The sequence below is a fragment of the Pleurodeles waltl genome, chromosome 4_1, assembly GCF_031143425.1.
Source record: "Pleurodeles waltl isolate 20211129_DDA chromosome 4_1, aPleWal1.hap1.20221129, whole genome shotgun sequence".
NCBI lineage: Eukaryota > Metazoa > Chordata > Amphibia > Caudata > Salamandridae > Pleurodeles > Pleurodeles waltl.
Genome location: NC_090442.1, coordinates 711,150,498 through 711,171,289, shown reverse-complemented (window position 1 = coordinate 711,171,289; position 20,792 = coordinate 711,150,498). Strand labels below are relative to the sequence as shown.

At 44.4% G+C, this 20,792-nt stretch overlaps 1 protein-coding gene across 3 annotated transcripts in view; it reads left to right on the top strand.

Moving 5' to 3' along the window:
• TASOR2 (transcription activation suppressor family member 2) overlaps positions 1-20,792 on the top strand; it is a 759,889-nt gene that overhangs the window by 634,471 nt on the left and 104,626 nt on the right. For all 3 annotated transcript variants that reach the window (XM_069229296.1, XM_069229295.1, XM_069229294.1), the window contains one exon: positions 6,034-6,159. In XM_069229296.1, coding sequence (XP_069085397.1) covers positions 6,034-6,159 — 126 coding nt within the window. The remainder of the gene's footprint in view (positions 1-6,033; positions 6,160-20,792) is intronic.

The following is a 20,792-nucleotide window of genomic DNA, read 5'->3' as shown; positions in this document are numbered from 1 at the left end:
ATAGTTGAATTCCACTGAGATAGTCTCAGAGTAGATCAAAATAATTCACTGAGAATCAAGGTCCACAGTAAATTACCACCATTATAAGCGGTTGGCCACCTAAATCTCACATATTCCTTCAGGTGCTTCCATCCACCCCACCTCCATCCCTTCCACTGTTTTCCTGTGTGCTGCTGGTGCGAGCAGATTACCATCCTCAACACCAAACAGGCTTTCCCTGGAGGAGGTGTATGGTCCGCTCGAGGACCCTGATGATGACAGATGGTATGAGGAGCTGGGAGCCACCAATGGCCTGGATACCTCCCCAGACTCTGGCAGGATTTTCTCTCTGGGCCATTTTTCAGAATAATGTGCATCTTTTGCCACTGTAATGCACAGGGCGGCAGAGGTTCTCGATAACCGCCAGCCGGCCATTGAGGTCAAGACCAATATCTTGACAGAGTTGCTTCAACCTTAGGCAGGATCATCTGGACCCATGCTCCCTTTTAACGAGGCCAACCCTGACATGCTCCTGTGGCTTGGGCTAAACCTTACACAGAGGCTCCTTTGCACCGAATGAAGGCCCACTGGTACTGTCCTGAGAGCCCCAGCCTTCCTTTCTTACCACCCATCCCCTAAGAGCCTGGTGGTGCAGGCCTCATCATTGAAGGTCAACCCAGCATGTTCCCTACTGCACCACTGGATAGAGAATCCAAGGCGATGAACACCTGTGGGAAGCGCGTCTTTTCTTCCACCAGCTTTGCCCTGCAGTCGGTGAACGCCGCATGCCTCTTGAATTGATATTCCCATGCATTGTGGGATTCGTTGTGAAGCTACTTTGTTTGCTGACCAGGGATAGCCGTGCCACCCTCAGCCAAGCTCTGGTGGACTGCAGGAATGAAGCACAGCTTGGCAACCGACATTAACTGGATACCACAGACTCCCTGGGTAGAGCCGTAACCTATACAGTGCTTTTGCATCGCCATGCTTGGTTACATTCCACTGAGTTCTCAGGGTATGTCCAGTCTTTACCGATTGACATGCCCTTTGATGGTTTCCGCCTGCTTGGCGACATGGCCAATGCAGCACTTTCACAAGAGCAGGTTCACTGCCAGATCCGTTTGCCTGTTCCTTCCAACTTGGCCCCAACAGCAGTTTTTTCACCCCCACACAGATGTGCAAGGGGAAGTCTTTGGTGCCCGTAGTACAAGCTGTCCCAAGTCCAGTAGCCTGAGCAGTCCTTTAAAGGACTGAGCTGGGAATCCCAGAAAGGACATTAGAGCCAGTCCCAGCGTGCTGCTTAGTATCCCACCCCTCCAGCTGTGCAGCCTCCAAGCCCCTACAGTGCACTCTTCATCCAGCGCAGTCATCCCATTGGCGAGAGAGTCAGGCACCACCTGCTCTAATGGTCTGTGATTACATCCCACATGTAGGTGCTTTAGATTGTGTGGAAGGGTTATGCCATACTATTATTAGAAACACCTTAGTCCCTTCAGTCTGCCCAAGAATAGCTGATGGAAAACTATCTCTTCTTGCTTCATCAGGAAGTGCAGGCTCTTTGGGCCAAAAGGGCCGTCAAGAGAGTACCCACACCAGACGTATGCCATGTTTTTATTTCTGATAGTTTTTGGTGTGAAGGATGGAGGACACAGCCCTGTACTAGATCCACACCCTCTCTACACATTCCTGAAAAAAAGAGAATTTCAAGATGTGCAAATCAGCTCAAGTTTTGCCTATCCTGGAGACTACACGGTGGCGCTGGACCTGCAGGATTCCACATGCAGTCCTGATAACCCACAGGCATTACCTGTGATTTACATTGGCCCCAGCATTTCCAGTTTGCTGTGCTCCCCCTTTGGCCTCACCAGTGCCCCTCAGGTATTCATAAACGTGAATAAAGGGTTCCTGTCTTCCCCTACTTCGATGACTGGCTATTTAAGGCAGTTGTTGCCCATCACCAGACTAGAGCGAACCTTCTGCATTTCCTAGGGTTCACTGTCAGTATGCCAAAGTCATTTCTGACTCCCTCCCAGACTCTCCCTTTCATCAGACATTGTGGACACAGTGCAGGTCTGTACCCATCCTCCGGAGCTGCGAGTCAACAATATTCAGGGTCCGATTCCAGTGTTTGGCCTCTACCATGGATTTCGGTGAGACTGGCTCTGAGGCTGCTGGGTCTCATTACCTTTTGCATCCTGCTGGTAAAACATGCACAGTGGCATGGGCTGGGTCTGCAGTGGGATCTGAAGTCCCAGTGATAGCAGTATCAGGGGAATCTTTCTAGCCTGGTCCAGATGTTGGAGGGGACTGCAAAAGATCTGCATTGGTGACTGATGAACCCTGATTGGGTAATTGGGAGACTCCTCATACTTACCTACCCGTAGCTCACATGGTGTCATATGAGTCACTCCTGGGTTAGGGGCGCTACCTAGGAGAGGTGGAGATCAGTGGACTCCGGTCTCCAGCAGAATCCAGGCTCCACATCAATTTGTTGGAGCTGAGGACTGTTCACTTGGCATTGAAAGTCTTCCTTACATCCATCAGGTAAAGGCTGGTTCAGATATTCACGAACAACAGCATGTGGTACTGCAACAAACAGGGCAAGGTGCAGTTGTGAACCCGGTGCAGGAGGCTCTCCGCCTCTCCACCTCTGGTCATGGCTGAAACTCGAGACATTTTCTCAGCTGTCATTGTCTTGCAGATCACGAATGACGTCCACATCCAGAGGTGGCGCACAGTCGGTTCCGGGACTAGGGAGAACTGTGGCTCAGTCTGTTTGCTGCCACCAAGAATGTACAATGTCAGCACTTCTGCACTCTGGAGTTTCCAGAGTGGCTCTCACTCTGAAACCCGGGACACCTGTTCACCTTTCCGCCAATATCACTCCTCCCCAGAGTTCTCAAGAAGATCAGGACTGACAGAGTCCAAATGTCCTGGTAGCTCTGGATTGGGCACTATGACTATGGATCCAGAACTTCTGAGTATGAGCATCTGCCCTGCACTCAGGCTGCCCCTTCGCAGCAACAGGGTAAGGTCCTACACCTGAACCAACACATGCTCAGCCTTCATGCATGGAGACTGAGCGACATAAGTGAAGAGTTTTCAATCTCCCTTTCGAAGATTGTGATGTCACCTTGGCAGCCAGGCATCCTTCCACTGAAACTGTCTACGCCTGCAGTTGGGATAAGTATGTGACTTCATGCCATGTGTACCCCCTTTCTGTGTCTCTTGTGGAGGTTTAGTTGTTTGTTCTTTCTTTAGTCCAGCAAGGCCTTGCTTTGGCCACTGTTAAAGTTTGTTTATCAGCCATATTGGCCTTCCTGCGGTTGCCGGATCAGCCCACCCTATTTCAGTCACTCAGTTTTTGAAAGGTTTAGATTTGTTCCCACCTACTTGTTTTATGATGCAACAATAGGACCTTAATTTGGTCCTTGTGTTTCTTACGTGTTCTCACTTTGAGCACCATTGCAGCTCTTGACTCTGAAAACAGTGTTCCCGGTGGCCACTACATCGGCGACGAGGGTCAGTGAGCTTTAGGTTCTGTTGGTCCAACCTCCATAAACCAGCTTCTTATCGGAGCCGAACAACACCACCTATCGGCACACAGAGGTAGTACTCAAGATTTTTCGGACCACTTTGATGCTTGGGTAATATTCTAGGGTGAGGAATCTGCGGTTAGATCGAGTCTCTACCACATGAAACGTGTTACAGAAGGTAACTTATTTGTTACGGATGTTGGAGTTGCAAAGAAGTGTTTTTAAGAAGATCAATAATGCAGTGAGCAAATGTCTAGAAGCCTTTTTTTATTTAACATATTACTACAGTCAGGTTATATGTGCAGGTTAAAGGCTTTGATCTTGTTTTCAATCTTCAGAACTTTAGACCCAGGGCCTAAAGGAAGGATAGAGGCGAACGTAGATTCAGCTGTAGGCTGGAGAGGCATGTGTGGAGAATAGTTCAAAAGTTCTGGTCTGTTGGCTATAGTTTCTCATATATTTTTCAGATATTTCTCAATATTTTGATGTGGAAAGCAAGTTAGAAGGTCTTTGATGCATTTTTACATGGCACATGGACAATATATCAGGAATTCTTGGCATAATGAGCTTGTGGAGGACTGCATTTGTTTTCAACCGAACAACCTTGCTTTATAGGTTTCATTTCATTTTACAATTAAATTGTGTACTATCTAGCTTTATTCATATCTGAAAGTCGGGCCAAGAAAACTCTTTTTTAGCCGTCATTGAGTCGTCCTGTGACCCAGGTTCATCAGTTTAAAACCACCCATGTTCTTTGTTTTTCTACAAGGCTAGTAATTCTTTTCATGTCCCTTACATGTCTCAAAATAAAATTAGTTTTCAGATAGAATTATCCTCCACTAGATTTTTCATTTTCTTTTTGAAGTTAGCAAGACTTACATAATATCCCATCACATTTTTTGCCCATTTATTAACTTTCATGCTGCTGTATACAAATATTTGAGACTGATGATAGATGCAGACAGTTCACAGGAGATAGATTTTGTTAGTAGATTAACATCTCAGAGTGAGGAAGCATACCAAGCAGATTCCCTTTTAAATTTCAGAGAGAAAAATGGCACAAGTACTGTTGGGTGTTGTGAACCTACTTTGAAGTGGTGCAGGGTGTGGGGTAGGTAGGTTTGGTATGGGCCTTAAAATGTATAGTATTGTTATGTATGGCTCTCAGATAGAGCAATTAGTGGGGATAACTGGATGCAAATTCAGTAACTCACAGTTTTAACAAAAGCTGTTGCCCACTGTTGCTACGTCATAAAGAAATTCTAGGGTTCTCTGGCAGGGCTGTCAGAGAGCCTGTCAGGCCAGTTCTGGTAAACAGGGAGCACAATTTCTGGAGTGTAGAAAAGGAAAGGCACAGAGTGTGTGAACGGGTGGGAAGAAGCCAGGATTTTTTAAACATTTGGGGCAGGGAACAGAGGCCATGTTTTATATGGCTCCCCCTTACTCCTTTACACAAGCACTGAAAGCAGGGGCAGACCATACATAGCATACAATTGTACATGGATAAAAAGTTAATTGCGGGGATGTTTTTCAACTTGAGGTTCTGAGTGACATCATTAACAATTCGAGCTTTGTTTTCATTGTCTTTGTGATGTTGCTCAGAACCACTCTGTCAAAAACATCCTGTATTTACTGTTACCCATCTATGATTCTTTATATAGTTGGCGATTTGTGACGCAACCAGTCACCTGTTATAAAGAAATGACATAGCCTCTCCACTATAACTATTTATAACAGTTGAGTTCTGGCAGCACAATGCCTGCTGCCAGAGCAGGCAGCAGAGGCGAAAGGCAGATCAGGTCACAGAGTATAATCAAAGCAGCTCTTTAAAAAATGAAAGCAGAACATGGCATTTCTTTCTTCTGCACTGTTTTTCTAGCTGTACTGTGACAGGCAGAAAGGGGATATTTATGGCAACATGTTTATTTTTTTGCACTACTTGGGTATATATAGAAAAGATAGAATGTTTCTGGGTATTTTTAAATGTTCCAAGCTACTGAGCCTTATTGCTAAACAAAACTGGCTTGTATTAAACTGATTCTGATATGCTTTTGCAACAGATGTCCAATAGCTTTATTGATGAGCTTAATTTTGCACTAGATATTCTATTTTTATTTGTCATGTTTGCAAAAATGCTTTCCCTTTCCTATGCTAGAGCTACGCACCAAGGATTGAAGTGGTTTGTGGGAAAGGTGATGGTTTGACTATGTATTATCAGAATAAAGTACCCTACGCCATACATAAGGATATTGCTAGTCACCTCGTCGATCCATAACCCTATAAAGGAACTCGGGCTTTCACCTCGTTCCTCTGTAGGGTCATGAAACTCCTCTGTGACTTACAATATCCTTACAGTGGAAGTAAATGTCTCTCCTGGGAGTTTGGTCTCACAGATTATGAGTAATTAAAATGAGAGAACCTGGGTATGTAACCTGTTCACTTTTTTCAATAAATATTTTTTGCCTTTCTGCTTTGCTTACTAGACTTTTAAATACGATGGAACCAATTTCTGTTTCAGGCAATGCTAAAGTTAGATGGCTACAGTGAAATGGAACCTCTTCAATTCTTCCAAGCAGATCGAACAGAAGACAGTGTACTAACTATCATCATGAGGAATGAGGACATAGCTGTGCATGCCCAGGAGGTGGGTTTAATGTCCTTCAGAAGGTATTTAATGGACAGAAAAAAAATCTGTTGTTTGTTTCCCCAACTTCGAGACTGTATTTCCTAATTGCATGTAAGAGAGAAGCAATGTATTTCAAAAGCATGTTCTTAATGTTTTTTGTATGGATGCCATTGGTTCTTGGTGATTGTAGAAGATATTGTGGAAAACAGATTTCATTTAGATACTATTGTCGGAGGACCCTTCCTCCAACAGTATTTAATTTTGATCTGTATTAATGTTTATTTGCATTAAAGGAAATATTGCCACTGGCTGATCATATTTCTAAGGTTCTTGAAATTTTAAAGTGGTGTTCAAATCCTTACCTTTTTAATTTGACAATAGAATCACATATTAGAAGTCCAAAATATTGTTTATGGTAGGACTATTTCATCCAAGTTAAGGAAATAGTTTTACTTTTAAAACACTTTTTGTTGCAATCCATACTTTTCGTTAAAGCTAATAATCCAAAAACATATTGACAAGCAATGTATTTTTTTTATGTCTAATGCCCACTATCTGACAGAGACATCGAGCTGCAGATTCCTTACTTTAGAATCTTCCCTAGGCACAAGTCTGGATCCAGAAGCTTTTTTCCCATTGCACATCTGCGTGTTGGAACAGGGCGTTGCGCGACTCCGTCTCGGCGTCGTCCACCGAATGTGACGTCAGCTGAGTCCATTTCTTCCGTTACTATTTTCCACTCCCAAAACATTGAGCCACATATACAAACTGCCTATTGAAACAGTGTGCTAGCACAAAAGACACCCTTGTTTCAAATAATCATGAAATTCTTAATTTAACTTGTAGATTTCCATAACAAAATCTTCTGAGACGAAAAAGGACTCAGTTCACAGAGCGGGGAGGATGGGAGGGTTGTTAAGGAATCTTGGGCTACATCCCATCTCTATCAGATAATGTGTTAGTGAAGGTAAGTAACTTGTTCATCTGACAGAGACATTTAGCCACAGATTATTTACTTTAGAATCAGATACCAAAGTCATTGTAACCCAGAGGAGGGAATGCAAACCAAGACCTCCAAAAAAAAGTGTCGCAGTATCACAAAACCTGTCTATAACAAGAGAAAAAGACCTGACAGTCATAATAATCAAGGTGAGTATTAATATACTCTACACCATCAAAACCTGTGGAAGGAACCACAAATAAATACAACCATAAGACATGAAAAAACATGAGAATAAATTCATCCATATTGTTATGTCAATTGTGTGTCAGAAGTGACCCAACTATATTTAGAGTCTCTAACCAGAAACAAAATGGTCTAGTACAAGAAAAATAGACCATGTATTCATGAGAATACCTATGAGGAAATATATCCTCTTTACTAAACGAACTGTGTAGAAGACCACAGTAGGAAAAAGTTCTAAAAACATTAAAAGCATGGAGATAGCATCACCCCTGATCGAGACCATTACAAATCTGTCCCTAGAACAAAAGCAGTTTAGAATAATTCAAAAAGACCGGGCATTCATAAGAATGTACGTGAGCCCTAACATATTTCATGACGTAAAACAGATAAAGAGTCATAAACATTAAAACATGGAATAAAGAAAATCCATGTTAATATGGCCAATCGGTGTTAGAGGTGAACTGACAAAATGAATATAAAACTACTTGCTCCCTTAATGGGATCCGAGCCCAAGCATGAGAAGTACTGTGTCAAGGACCACAACAATGAAAGTCATGTAGAAAAAGAAAACACAGGTAACAAACCCTATCTGTGACCGTAGGACAGTATTGCCAAATGAGCTAGTGAAGATCAATCTGTTTGTCCTTATATGTAGACTGAAACTGCATGTTCTACTGTGTTGGAACACAGAGCAGCATGACATGTCATTGAGCAATACCTCTTACCACATAAAAGTATATCCTAACCAGACCTACACTATAAGACGCACATAGAATGTTTATCTCTTGCAGATAAAAATGAAATTGCTCTTTTTTTTTAAAGAAGTTGAAGACAACAATAGCAACCATTTGGCATATAATTATACTTTTTGCCAGGAAATATAGCTAGAGATGCTAAAAGCATGCATCTTCAAAATATTATACATATATATATATATATATATATATATATATATATATATATATATATATATATATATATATATATACATTACACACACGCACACACCTACTGACAGAGTATAATAAACAACCACTTATGTAGTAACCAACAAAATATATATATATATATGTTCGATGGCATGTGTAGCTGCAGATACACATGCTATGCATATTCTGCCATCTAGTGTTGGGCTCGGAGTGTTACAAGTTGTTTTTCTTCGAAGAAGTATTTTCGAGTCACAGGATCGAGTGACTCCTCCTTTTCGGCTCCATTGCGCATGGGCATCGACTCCATGTTAGATTGTTTTCTTTCCGCCATCGGGTTCGGACGTGTTTCTTTTCGCTCTGATAGTTCGAGTCGGAAAAGTTTTGTAACTCGTTAATTCTCGTCAGTATTGTTTCGATCGCGTAACATCTCTCGTCGACACTGCGGTACCGTCGGATCAAACATCTTTACTCACCCCAACTCAGGCCTGTTCGGGCCGACCACATGGAAGCCTCATGGACCGGACCCCATTCTGCTTTTGTCCTCGCTGCTACGTCAAACTCCCATATACAGACCAACATCTCGTCTGTAATCTCTGTCTCTCCCCAGACCATCGAGATGAAAATTGTGAGGCTTGCAGATCCTTCAGTTCGAAGAAAACTCTCCGAGACAGAAGAGCACTGAGACTGGAGATGGCGTCAAAGAGCACAGAACGTCTCGACGTCGAGGAAGAGGAGATCGAGCACACCGCAGTCTCCGTCTGAGGAGGACAGACCGGTCACGACAGGACAGCAAGTGAGTACGCTTGCCCCTGTCCCATCCAAGCTCAAACATAAGGCCTTGGGAACCCCACTGCCGGAAGGCCATGGCTCGACCCGCAAAAAGACCCTCGGTGACCAAGCAACAACTTCGGCACCGAAAAAGGCCACGCCACTGAAGCCTTCGGACTCGAGCCGAGGCACTGGCTCCGAAGCAAGCTGATGTTGAACCCTCGAGTCGAATCCGCGAAAATCGCTTTCGGAGCCGAGGCCAACATCCACTCCCAGCCTTTCGATCCCGAAAAAAACATCTTCAGAGCCGAAAAGGCCAGTTTATACGGAGGAGCATGGACTTTTCAAAGTACTTAAAGAAAGCCATACATTTTCGGAGGAACACACACAAATGGAGGCCAGAATTCACATTCACAAAGACACTGGCAAGATCATAACTGCATCTCCTCTGAAACCTAAGAGGAAGCTGGCCTTTCACGAACAATTGGACACTGCTCAGCCACCAGATAAAGTGCCAAGGCCTAAACAAAAAACTCCCCCTCCACAATTTTCACCTCCTCAATCTCCTCATTCTCCTCACCTGCTTGTATTTCCACCTACTACTCCCACACCTGTACAATCTCCTGCACATTCTTTTGATTCACAAGACAATGTGGATCCATGGGATGTCTATGATCCAGATCCCATTCCTGACAACAGCCCACACTGCTATCCTTCGAATCCATCACCACCAGAAGATAGCACCGGATACACTCGGGTTCTGGCTAGGGCAGCATCATACCACAATGTTACCATGCACACCGAGCCCTTGGAGGATCATTTTCTCTTCAACACATTATCCTCCACACACTCTACCTACCAGTCCCTTCCCATGCTTCCAGGCATGTTAAAGCATGCACGTCAGATATTTCAAGAGCCAGTCAAAGCCAGGATAATTACTCCCAGAGTGGAGAAAAAGTATAAACCACCTCCCTCTGATCCGGCATTCATTACACAACAACTGCCTCATGATTCTGTAGTTGTTAGTGTTGCCAGGAAGAGAGCCAACTCCCAGTCATCTGGTGATGCACCACCACCAGACAAGGAGAGCAGGAAATTTGATGCTGCTGGCAAAAGAGTAGCATCGCAAGCAGCCAACCAATGGAAGATAGCCAACTCCCAAGCACTATTGGCTAGGTATGATAGGGCCCACTGGGACGAGATGAAGGATAACATGCATGCAACATCTCCCCAAAGACCAACAAAAAAGGGCACAACAAATAGTCGGGAATACTGCTGTTACTATACGGAGACATGCATGGCTTCGGTCTTCAGGCTTTAAGCCTGAAATTCAACTGGCAGTCGTTAACATGCCGTTAAATCAAAAACAGCTTTTTGGCCCTGAAGTAGATATGGCTATTGAAAAAATGAAGAAAGACTCGGACACCGCTAAAGCCATGGGTGCTTTGAATACGACAGAATACAGGGGATCCTTTCGGAAACCCCAATACAGAGGTGGTTTTAGAGCACAAACACCTTAGGCATCCTGTAAGGAAATGCCTCCTTGGCATGGTTACCACCTAACTTTTTGCCTTTGCTGATGCTAAGTTATGATTGAAAGTGTGCTGGGACCTTGCTAACCAGGCCCCAGCACCAGTGTTCTTTCCCTAAACTGTACTTTTGTCTCCACAATTGGCACAACCCTGGCACTCAGGTAAGTCCCTTGTAACTGTTACCCCTGGTTCCAAGGGCCCTGATGCCAGGGAAGGTTTCTGAGGGCTGCAGCATGTCTTATGCCACCCTAGAGACCCCTCACTCAGCACATGCACACTGCCTCACAGCTTGTGTGTGCTGGTGGGGAGAAAATGACTAAGTCGACATGGCACTCCCCTCAGAGTGCCATGCCAACCTCACACTGCCTGTGGCATAGGTAAGTAACCCCTCTAGCAGGCCATACAGCCCTAAGGCAGGGTGCACTATACCACAGGTGAGGGCATATGTGCATGAGCACTATGCCCCTACAGTGTCTAAGCAAAACATTAGACATTGTAAGTGCAGGGTTGCCATTAGAGTATATGGTCTGGAAGTTTGTCAAACACAAACTCCACAGTTCCATAATGGCTACACTGAAAACTGGGAAGTTTGGTATCAAACTTCTCAGCACAATAAATGCACCACTGATGCCAGTGTTCAATTTATTGTAAAATACACTCAGAGGGCATCTTAGAGATGCCCCCTGAATACTTACCCACTTCTAGTGTAGGCTGACCAGTTCCTGCCAGCCTGCCACACACCCAACATGTTGCTGGCCACATGGGGAGAGTGCCTTTGTCACTCTGTGGCCAGGAACAAAGCCTGTACTGGGTGGAGGTGCTTCTCACCTCCCCCCTGCAGGATCTGTAACAACTGGCGGTGAGCCTCAAAGGCTCACCCCTTGTGTTACAGCGCCCCAGGGCATCCCAGCTAGTGGAGATGCCCGCCTCTCCGGCCACTGCCCTCACTTTTTGCGGCAAGGCTGGAGGAGATAATGAGAAAAACACGGAGGAGTCAGCCACCAGTCATGACAGCCCCTAAGGTGTCCTGAACTGAGGTGACCCCTGCCTTGAGAAATCCTCCATCTTGAGTTTGGAGGATTCCCCCAATAGGAATAGGGATGTGCCCCCCTGCCCACAGGGAGGAGGCACCAAGAGGGTGTAGCCACCCTCCAAGACAGTAGCCATTGGCTACTGCCCTCCCAGACCTAAACACACCCCTAAATTCAGTATTTAGGGGCTCCCCAGATCCCAGGAAATCAGATTCCTGCAACCTGATGAAAGGAGTGCTGACCTACAAGCCTGCAGAGATGGAGGAAGACGACAACTGATTCAGCCCTAGCCCTACCGGCCTGTCTCCAACTTCGAAAACCTGCTCCAGCGACGCATCCGACAGGGACCAGCGACGCATGAAGCCTCAGAGGGCTGCCCTGGACTACAGGACCAAGAAACTCCAGTGAACAGCGGCCCTGTTCAAAACCAGCTACTTCTTTGCAACAAAGAAGCAACTTTCAAGGACTTCACGTTTCCCGCCGGAAGCGTGAGACTCTACACTCTGCTCCCGGCTCGACCTGCAGAAAACTAACACCTCAGGATGGACTCCCCGGCTACTGCAAGCCCGTGAGTAACCAGAGACGACCCCCCTGAGCCCCCACAGCGACGCCTGCAGAGAGAATCCAGAGGCTCCCCCTGACCGCGACTCACTGTAACAAGGGACCCGATGCCTGGAACCAACACTGCACCTGCAGCCCCCAGGACCTGAAGGAACCGAACTTCGATGCAGAAGTGACCCCTAGGTGACCCGCTGCCTTGCCCAGGTGGTGGCTGTCCCGAGAAACCCCCTCTGTGCCTGCCAGCACCGCTAGAGTGACCCCCGGGTCCCTCCATTGAAACCTATACAAAAACCGGCGCCTGCTTTGCACACTGCACCCGGCCGCCCCAGTGCTACTGAGGGTGTGTTTTGTGTGCCTACTTGTGCCCCCCTCTCCCCCTTCCCCAGTGCTCTACAAAACCCCCCGGGTCTGCCCCCCGAAGACGCAGGTACTTACCTGCTGGCAGACTGGAACCGAAGCACCCCTGTTCTCCATAGGCACCTATGTGTTTTGAGCACCTCTTTGACCTCTGCACCTGACCGGCCCGAGCTGCTGGTGTGGTAACTTTGGGGTTGCATTGAACCCCCAACGATGGGCTGCCTATTCCCCAGGACTGAGACTTGTAAGTGTTTTACTTACCTCCAAAACTAACCTTTACTTACCTCCCCCAGGAACTGTTGATTTTTTTTGCACTGTGTCCACTTTGAAAATAGCTCATTGCCCTTTTTACAAAGACTGTACATGATGTTGTTTTCATTCAAAGTTCCTAAAGTATCTAAGTGAAGTACCTTACATTTAAAGTATTAACTGTAAATCTTGAACCTGTGGTTTTAAAAATAAACTAAGAAAATATATTTTTCAATATAAAAACACTACCCTCTGATAAGCCTACTGCTTGACCACACTACCACAAAATAGAGCATTAGAATTATCTACTTGTGCCACTATCTTACCTTTAAGGGGAACCCTTGGACTCTGTGCACACTATTTCTTACTTTGAAATAGTATATACAGAGCCAACTTCCTACACATCCACTTCACAATCAAAGCCAACCTACCAACCTCAATACCAACGAGGTCGGTTTAAAGGTAATTACAGAGGCCAATTCCCCAGAGGCAGGGGAAAATATCAGCCAACAAAACAAGCCTCACAGCCAAAACAGTGACTTACTCCATCTCTTCCCCTCTCACACCACACCTGTGGGGGAAAGACTGCAAAGGTTCCACAAAAATTGGCTACCCATTACAACCGACAACTGGGTATTATCTATTATCCGCAATGGTTATTGCATAGAATTAACACAAATTCCCCCAAATATACCTCCAAAACCACACAATCTTTCCTCCCAACATATCTCAATGTTGCAAGAATAAGTGAAATCGCTATTGCTCAAACAAGCCATAGAGCTTGTACCACAACATCAGATAGGAACAGGGGTTTACTCACTGTAATTCCTAATCCCCCAAAACGATGGAACCTTAAGACCAATATTAGATCTCAGAACTCTCAATCTTTACATCTTGTCAGAACACTTTAACATGATAACACTAGAGGATGTGGTCCCACTGCAGAGCAGCAAGATTTCATGGCAACATTAGACCTCAAGGATGCGTATTTTCACATACCCATCCATCCAGCACACAGAAAATATCTCAGGTTTGTAATTCAAGAAAAACATTACCAGTTCAAAGTGTTACCCTTCGGGATAACAACAGCTCCCAGAGTTTTTACAAAATGTTTGCCGGTGGTAGCCGCCTGCCTAAGAAGACAACACATTCATCTCTTTCCATATCTCGATGATTGGCTAATAAAGTCCACCAGTCATACACAGTGCCAAAGTCATACACATTATGTAATACAAACCCTACACACCCTAGGGTTCTCCATAAACTACCAAAAATCCCACCTACAACCTGCGCAAATTCAACAGTATTTAGGAGCCACGCTAAATACACAAACAGCACTTGCAAGAGTCCAAGTCCACAAAGAGTGCAAGCATTTCACAATGTACTAGCACAAATTCAGCCAGACCAATAGTACACAGTCAAATTCGTAATGAAACTGTTAGGCATGATGGAATCATGCATCACCATTGTCCCAAATGCAAGATTACACATGTGGCCTTTACAACAGTACCTCGCACAGCAATGATCCCATGCACACGGTCAACTCCAAGATCTAGTGTTGATTGACCGCCAAACATGCATATCACGTCAGTGGTGGAATTCCACAAATCTAAACAAAGGGCAGCCTTTTCAAGACCCTGTGCCTCACACCATACTTACAACAGATGCATCAGTGATTGGATTGGGGGCGCACCTCAACATTCACAACATTCAAGGACAATGGGACACCAAACAATTTCACATAAATCACCTAGAATTGCTAGCCGTATTCCTAGCACTCAAAGCTTTTCAGCCTCTTCTCACTCACAAGAACGTCCTTATCAAAACAGACAACATGAAAACAATGTATTACCTAAACAATCAAGGAGGGACCCATTCATCTCAACTGTCCCTCCTAACCCAAAAGATTTGGCATTGGGCAATCCACAACAACATTCACCTAGTAGCACAATAAATTCCAGGGATACACAACCAATTGGCAGACGTTCTCAGCCGAGATCATCAACAAACACACGAGTGGGAAATTCAACCCCAAGTGTTTCAGACATACTTTCACCACTGGGGAACGCCAGACATAGACCTATTCGCCACCAGCGAAAACGCAAAATGCCAAAACTTTGCATCCAGGTACCCACATCCTCTATCCAAGGGCAATGCTCTCCTGATGAATTGGTCAGGGATATTTTCTTACGCTTTTCCCCCTCTCCCGCTCATTCCATTTCTAGTCAACAAACTGCGTCAATACAAACTCAAACTCATACTTATTGCACCAATGTGGGCACGTCTACCCTGGTACACAACGCTGTTAGATCTCTCGGTGGTACCACATATCAAACTCCCCACCAGACCAGATCTGTTAACCCAAAACAAACAACTGATCAGGCATCCAGATCCCAAAATGCTCAATCTAGCGATTTGGCTCCTGAAGTCATAGAGTTTGGATATCTACAACTACTAACTGAATGTATGGAAGTATTTAAACAGGCAAGAAAGCCCACAACCAGGCAGAGTTATGCAAACAAATGTAAGAGGTTTGTATATTACTGTCAATCTAAACAAATTGCCCCTCTTTCAGCGTCAATACAAGACATTGTAAGTTATTTGCTTCATTTACAAAAAGCAAACCTAGTCTTCTCGTCCATTAAAATACATCTCACTGCAATCTCTGTGTATTTTGCAAAATATACAACACAGATCTTTATTTAGAGTCCCTGTAGTCAAAGCCTTCATGGAAGGATTAAAACGCACTATTCCACCTAGAACACCTCCAGTGCCATTGTGTAATCTTAACATAGTACTCACACGACTCATGGGTCCACCATTTGAACCTATGCATTCATGTCAAATTCAATACCTCACATGGAAAGTTGCCTTCCTAATTAAGAAGAGTTAGTGAAATACAAGCTTTCACTATTCAAGAACCATTCACACAAGTACACAAGCATAAAGTTGTACTTCGAACAAACCTTAAATTTCTCCCAAAGGTTATATCACCGTTTCATATCAAACCGTGGAACTACCAGTCTTCTTCCCACAGCCAGACTCTGTAGCACAAAGAGCCCTGCATACAATAGACATTAAAAGAGCACTAATGTATTACATAGATAGAACTAAATCATTTAGGAAAAGCAACCTATTATTTGTGGCATTCCAAAATCCACATACTGGTAACCCTATCTCAAAGCAAGGGCTAGCTAGATGGATAGAAAAAATGCTTCCAAATGTGTTAGCTAAAAGGCAGCTATTAGTTACACATAAGGCGCACTCCACCCGCAAAAAAGGAGTTACAATGGCTTTCTTAGGAAACATACCAATGGCCGAAATCTGTAAAGCAGCCACTTGGACAACACCGCATACATTTACCAAGCATTACTGTGTAGATGTGTTAGCAACACAACAGGCCACAATAGGACAGGCTGTACTAAGAACACTATTTCAAACAGCTTCAACTCTTACAGGCTGACCACCGCTTATGCATAGCATGTGTATCTGTAGCTACACATGCCATCGAACGGAAATGTCACTTATCCAGTGCACATCTGTTAGTGGCATGTTCCGCTGCAGATTCACATGCACCCTCCCACCTCCCCGGGATCTTGTAGCCGTTTATGTTCAACATTCACTTGTACATATGTGTGTGTATATATATATATATATATATATATATATATATATATATATATATATATATATATATATATATATATTCCATTTGCATGGACATCTGTTTTCTTTATACTCTATCACTCCTAACTTACCCTCTGCGGGAAAACAATCTAACATGGAGTCGATTCCCATGCGCAATGGAGCCGAAAAGGAGGAGTCACTCGATCCCGTGACTCGAAAATACTTTTTCGGAGAAAAACAACTTGTAACACTCTGAGCCCAACACTAAATGGCATAATTTGCATAGCATGTGAATCTGCAGCGGAACATGCCACGAACAGATGTACACTGGGTAAGTGACATTTTCCATATATATAACTGATGAAAAATGGGGCCTTAGTAGTGTGGTGGAAACTAAAAACCAAGGTGAGAATGTGGCTCTTATAATGAACAAGCATCATCTACAGATGAACTAGAAGAAGATGTCAATGATGCAAAAACAGAGAATTAACAGGATTCTGAAATAAAATAATCTGTCCGATTTTGTATATTCGGTCTTAAGTCAACAATTCTAAAAGTGTGAAACCAATCTACTATAACTAGAGTCAGGTAACGATAAAAACAGTTGTACCTAGATGATGTATTAAGATCTAACCTTCTTATGCACAACAGATATAAATATCTTCATAGAGAAGAAGAAATACCCCCGAAGAGGGTAAAACCCTTCCAAAAGGAAGGAGTTCTTAAATGCAAAAGCGCAGAACAACTCCTAGAGTGTCAATAATATTAATTATTCCTTACAAGAGACTGAACAGAATCCACAGAGAGAGATGTCTCAATGAAGACCCTTGATAAACTGACATAAGCCTAGAAAAGAAAATAATAATGTTCAAAGAACATGTCGACACCATACTACTGTCTACACCAAAGAGTTGAAAATCTGTCAAACTGTGATGGCTGTCTAATATAAAATCCTTAAGAGCAAAACAAGGAAAGTCTTAAAGTCCCCAAGGTGATACTTTCTGGCTTTTAAATTATTAAATCTATCAAAAGTAGAAAACTGATACTACCATATCATAGGTAAAAGTAGAATGAACACCACAATTAGTGTAGATCAACAGCTACCTTGTTTGACAGTACCAGATAGAGTTAGTAAACAGACACCCTTAGTGCTGTAGAATCTTTATAAAGAAACCTCTTTAAACAGAGATTAAACAGTATACTGACACACCCAAGGAGCTGTTAATATTGCAAGTTCCCTATGAGGGATACTAGTATAATTCCATAATATCACAAGTTAGAAAACTAACTCTCTGCAGAGGATACAACTCTGTGCCCCCAAGTGAAGGTGTAATAGCCCACAGGTTTAGGAATCCCAACTATGCACATATGTATGAATGCCCACCGGCATAGAAGCACATACTTCATTTTCCAGTCTTGAAACGTCACGCAGGAAAAGCACCATAGGGTTCCAATGCACTATTTACCCCAAAAACAATTTAAGGAAAAATAACACCTGCTGAAAGCAGGAACACCCACCGGGTGGCATAGTTAGATGGAATTTACCTAGAACTGAAAAAGCCTCATAGCCCTCCTGAAGCATGGCTGATCCTTAAAATAAGTAAACACAACCCCCTATCAGCGAGTACGGGAGTTATCAACAGACCAAAAGGTAGAGAGGAACCAAGCTAATTTGCTGTTCCACCCCTACTGTCACGAAAACGCCCTTAATTAAAGCTGAGTGTGCCTGTGCATCAAATAAATGGGCACCATCAAATGGCATGCCAAGCAATGTGGCTTGGACCGCCTCTGAAAATCCGGAGCCACGCAACCAGGCATGGCGACATAGCATGAGTGATGAAGCCATAGCTCAACCCATAGAGAGAGTAGTATCCATATTGCAGCAAAAGATTAGTTTAGCTGCTTGCTGGCCATCTTGAATTTCAATTGTAAGAGTGCTCCTGATATACGTAAGACGCATATGGTTTAGAGTCGCCCCAGGCCCTGGAAAGACCGACAGAGATGCTGATTGGGTAGAGAGAATCATGTTTTAGTCAGCAATTGGAGTCCCTTTAAAAAAAACTTGATTGGATCTGGTAATAAGAGGATTCTCTGGATCTCTTTGCCGTGTTGGGTGCCAGTTATGAGAAAGAAAAAGCACAGGTGAAAGTTAGTTTACTTCGACATTTTTGTATGATCTTTAAGTTGGCCTTATCAGGAGGTTATCTTAATATTGTCTCTGTTTGAAATGGCCTTTTTTGCAGGATTATCCCCAAACCGTTTAACTTCTTCCTCCTATTATTTCTGATCTATTTGTGCTGATTTCAGGACTCTGGGCACTTTACCACAGCTGCCCAGTACTAAAGTGCAACTGCTTTCTATCTAAATTGGGTTGGTGATTTGTTTATCCATGATTGGCATATTTGATTTACTGGTAAGTCCCTAGTAAAGTGCACTATGTGTGCCCAGGGCCTGTAAATCAAATGCTACTAGTGAGCATGTAGCACTAATTATGCCACCCACATGAGTAAGTAGCTCTATAAACCTGTCTCAGACCTGCCACTGCAGTTTCTGTGTGAGCAGTTCTAAACTGCCATGTCAACCTGGCAAGTGCACCCACTTGCTATGCCTAAACTTTCCCTTTTAGTACATGTAAGCCCTAGGTAGCCCCGTGGGCAGGGTGCAGTGTATTTAAAAGGTAGGCCATGTACTGATGTGTTTTACATGTCCTGATAGTGAAATACTGGCACATTTGGTTTTCACTATTGCAAGGCCTATCTCTCCCATAGGTCAACATGTGGATTGCCTTCAAATACCTTTAAGTGCAGTTTCCCATTGGCAGCAGATGGAGTTTGGGGTCTCTAAACTCACAATTTAAAAAAACATCTTTTGGTAAAGTTTTTAGCTTGTGAGTTTTCTAAATGGCACTTTTAGAAAGTGGGCATTTTCTTGGTTAACCAATCTGTGCCTCTGCTTGACTGCTGAATCTGCGTCTGGGTCGGACTGACAGTTGGGCTGTTTGTGAATTCACTGTAGACAGTAACACAAAGGGAGCTGAGGTGGGTCCTGCATATCTTGATGGGTTTTCCTAGGCTCGAGTTGGCGGGAGGAGCTAATACCTGCACTTGAAAGGACTGTGCCTGATCTCACAAAATACAGTCTCCAACCCCCTAGAGTGTGGCTGTGGCAGAGCAAGGAAAAGGCAGGGTGTTGTGCACTACAAAGACTTTCCTTTGAAGTTTGTCTACTTCAAAGGAAGAAATGAGTATAAGTATTGGGCTGCTGACCCCACAACTTTAGAACACTTCTGAATCAAGAGGAACCTCTGATAAGCAAAAATAACTGTGAGCAGGAGTATTGCCCATTTGCTGTGTGTGCTTTGATGGGTTGGCATGCAGTTGCTGCTTCTGCCTTAGAGAGAACAAAGACTGGACTGGACTGTGCTGTGTATCCTGCTTGTGAAGTTTCTCCAAATTGTGAGGGTAACCCTGCATGAGCAAGGTCCCCTACAGACCCCAGGCCAATTCCTTGACTCTGAAAGTGTGGGGAAACCATTTGAAGGTATGTAGTGGACACTGGTCAACACGAGTGGTCCAACTACATAATGGCTTCTCCGAACCTAGGCATGTGTGGTATCAAACATGTTGGAATCATGCTACTGCACCAATTCCAGTGTTAGTTGCATGATACCATGTACTCTGGGGTTCCTTGGAGGATCCCCCAGTTTTGCCTGTGCGGCCTTACGGGGTCTAGCTGCCAGCCCACTCTGCTGCTGACTCCAGACACTGTTCTGCACTCCTGCTGGTGAGCATGGCTGAGGCCAGAGAGGCAGAACAAAGGATTTCCTGCAAGGGAGAGGTGTGACCACCTCCCACTGTGTATTATGTGTCTAAGGGGTGGGGTGGCCTCTGAGCACCACCAGACTGCTTTGAAGGGCACATTTGCTGCCCTCCTTGCATAATCTGGTTTGCAAAAGTTCAGGAACCCCAGGTTCCTGCTCTGGCGCAAAACTACACAAAGGACAGGGGAGTGGCCACCCCTCTGTCCAGCTCCTCCCTTAGGGAGGTGCACAGAGCTCTGCCCGGTGGCCACTTGATTCTGCCATCTGGGAAACAAGATGGGCAGAGGCCCCTGGGAGCATCTGACTGGTTATGCCAGGTAGATGACGTCCCTGACCCCCTCTGATTGGTGGGTCACTTCAGACCATGACCAACCCCCTTTTAATGTTACTTAAGGGCTCTCTCGCGGGTGGGTCCTCAGATTCGTCGAGCAAGACTCTGTAAGAAACTCTCTGCAAGACATCTTCTGCTCCAGGCCTCTGGAACCGCTCCTGGTCTGCTTTGGAACTGAAACACATCTGCTCCTGTTGGGAAGGCTCCCATTGCAGCATTGTTTCTCTGGATCCTGCAAGAATTCTTCAACATCCAAGGCT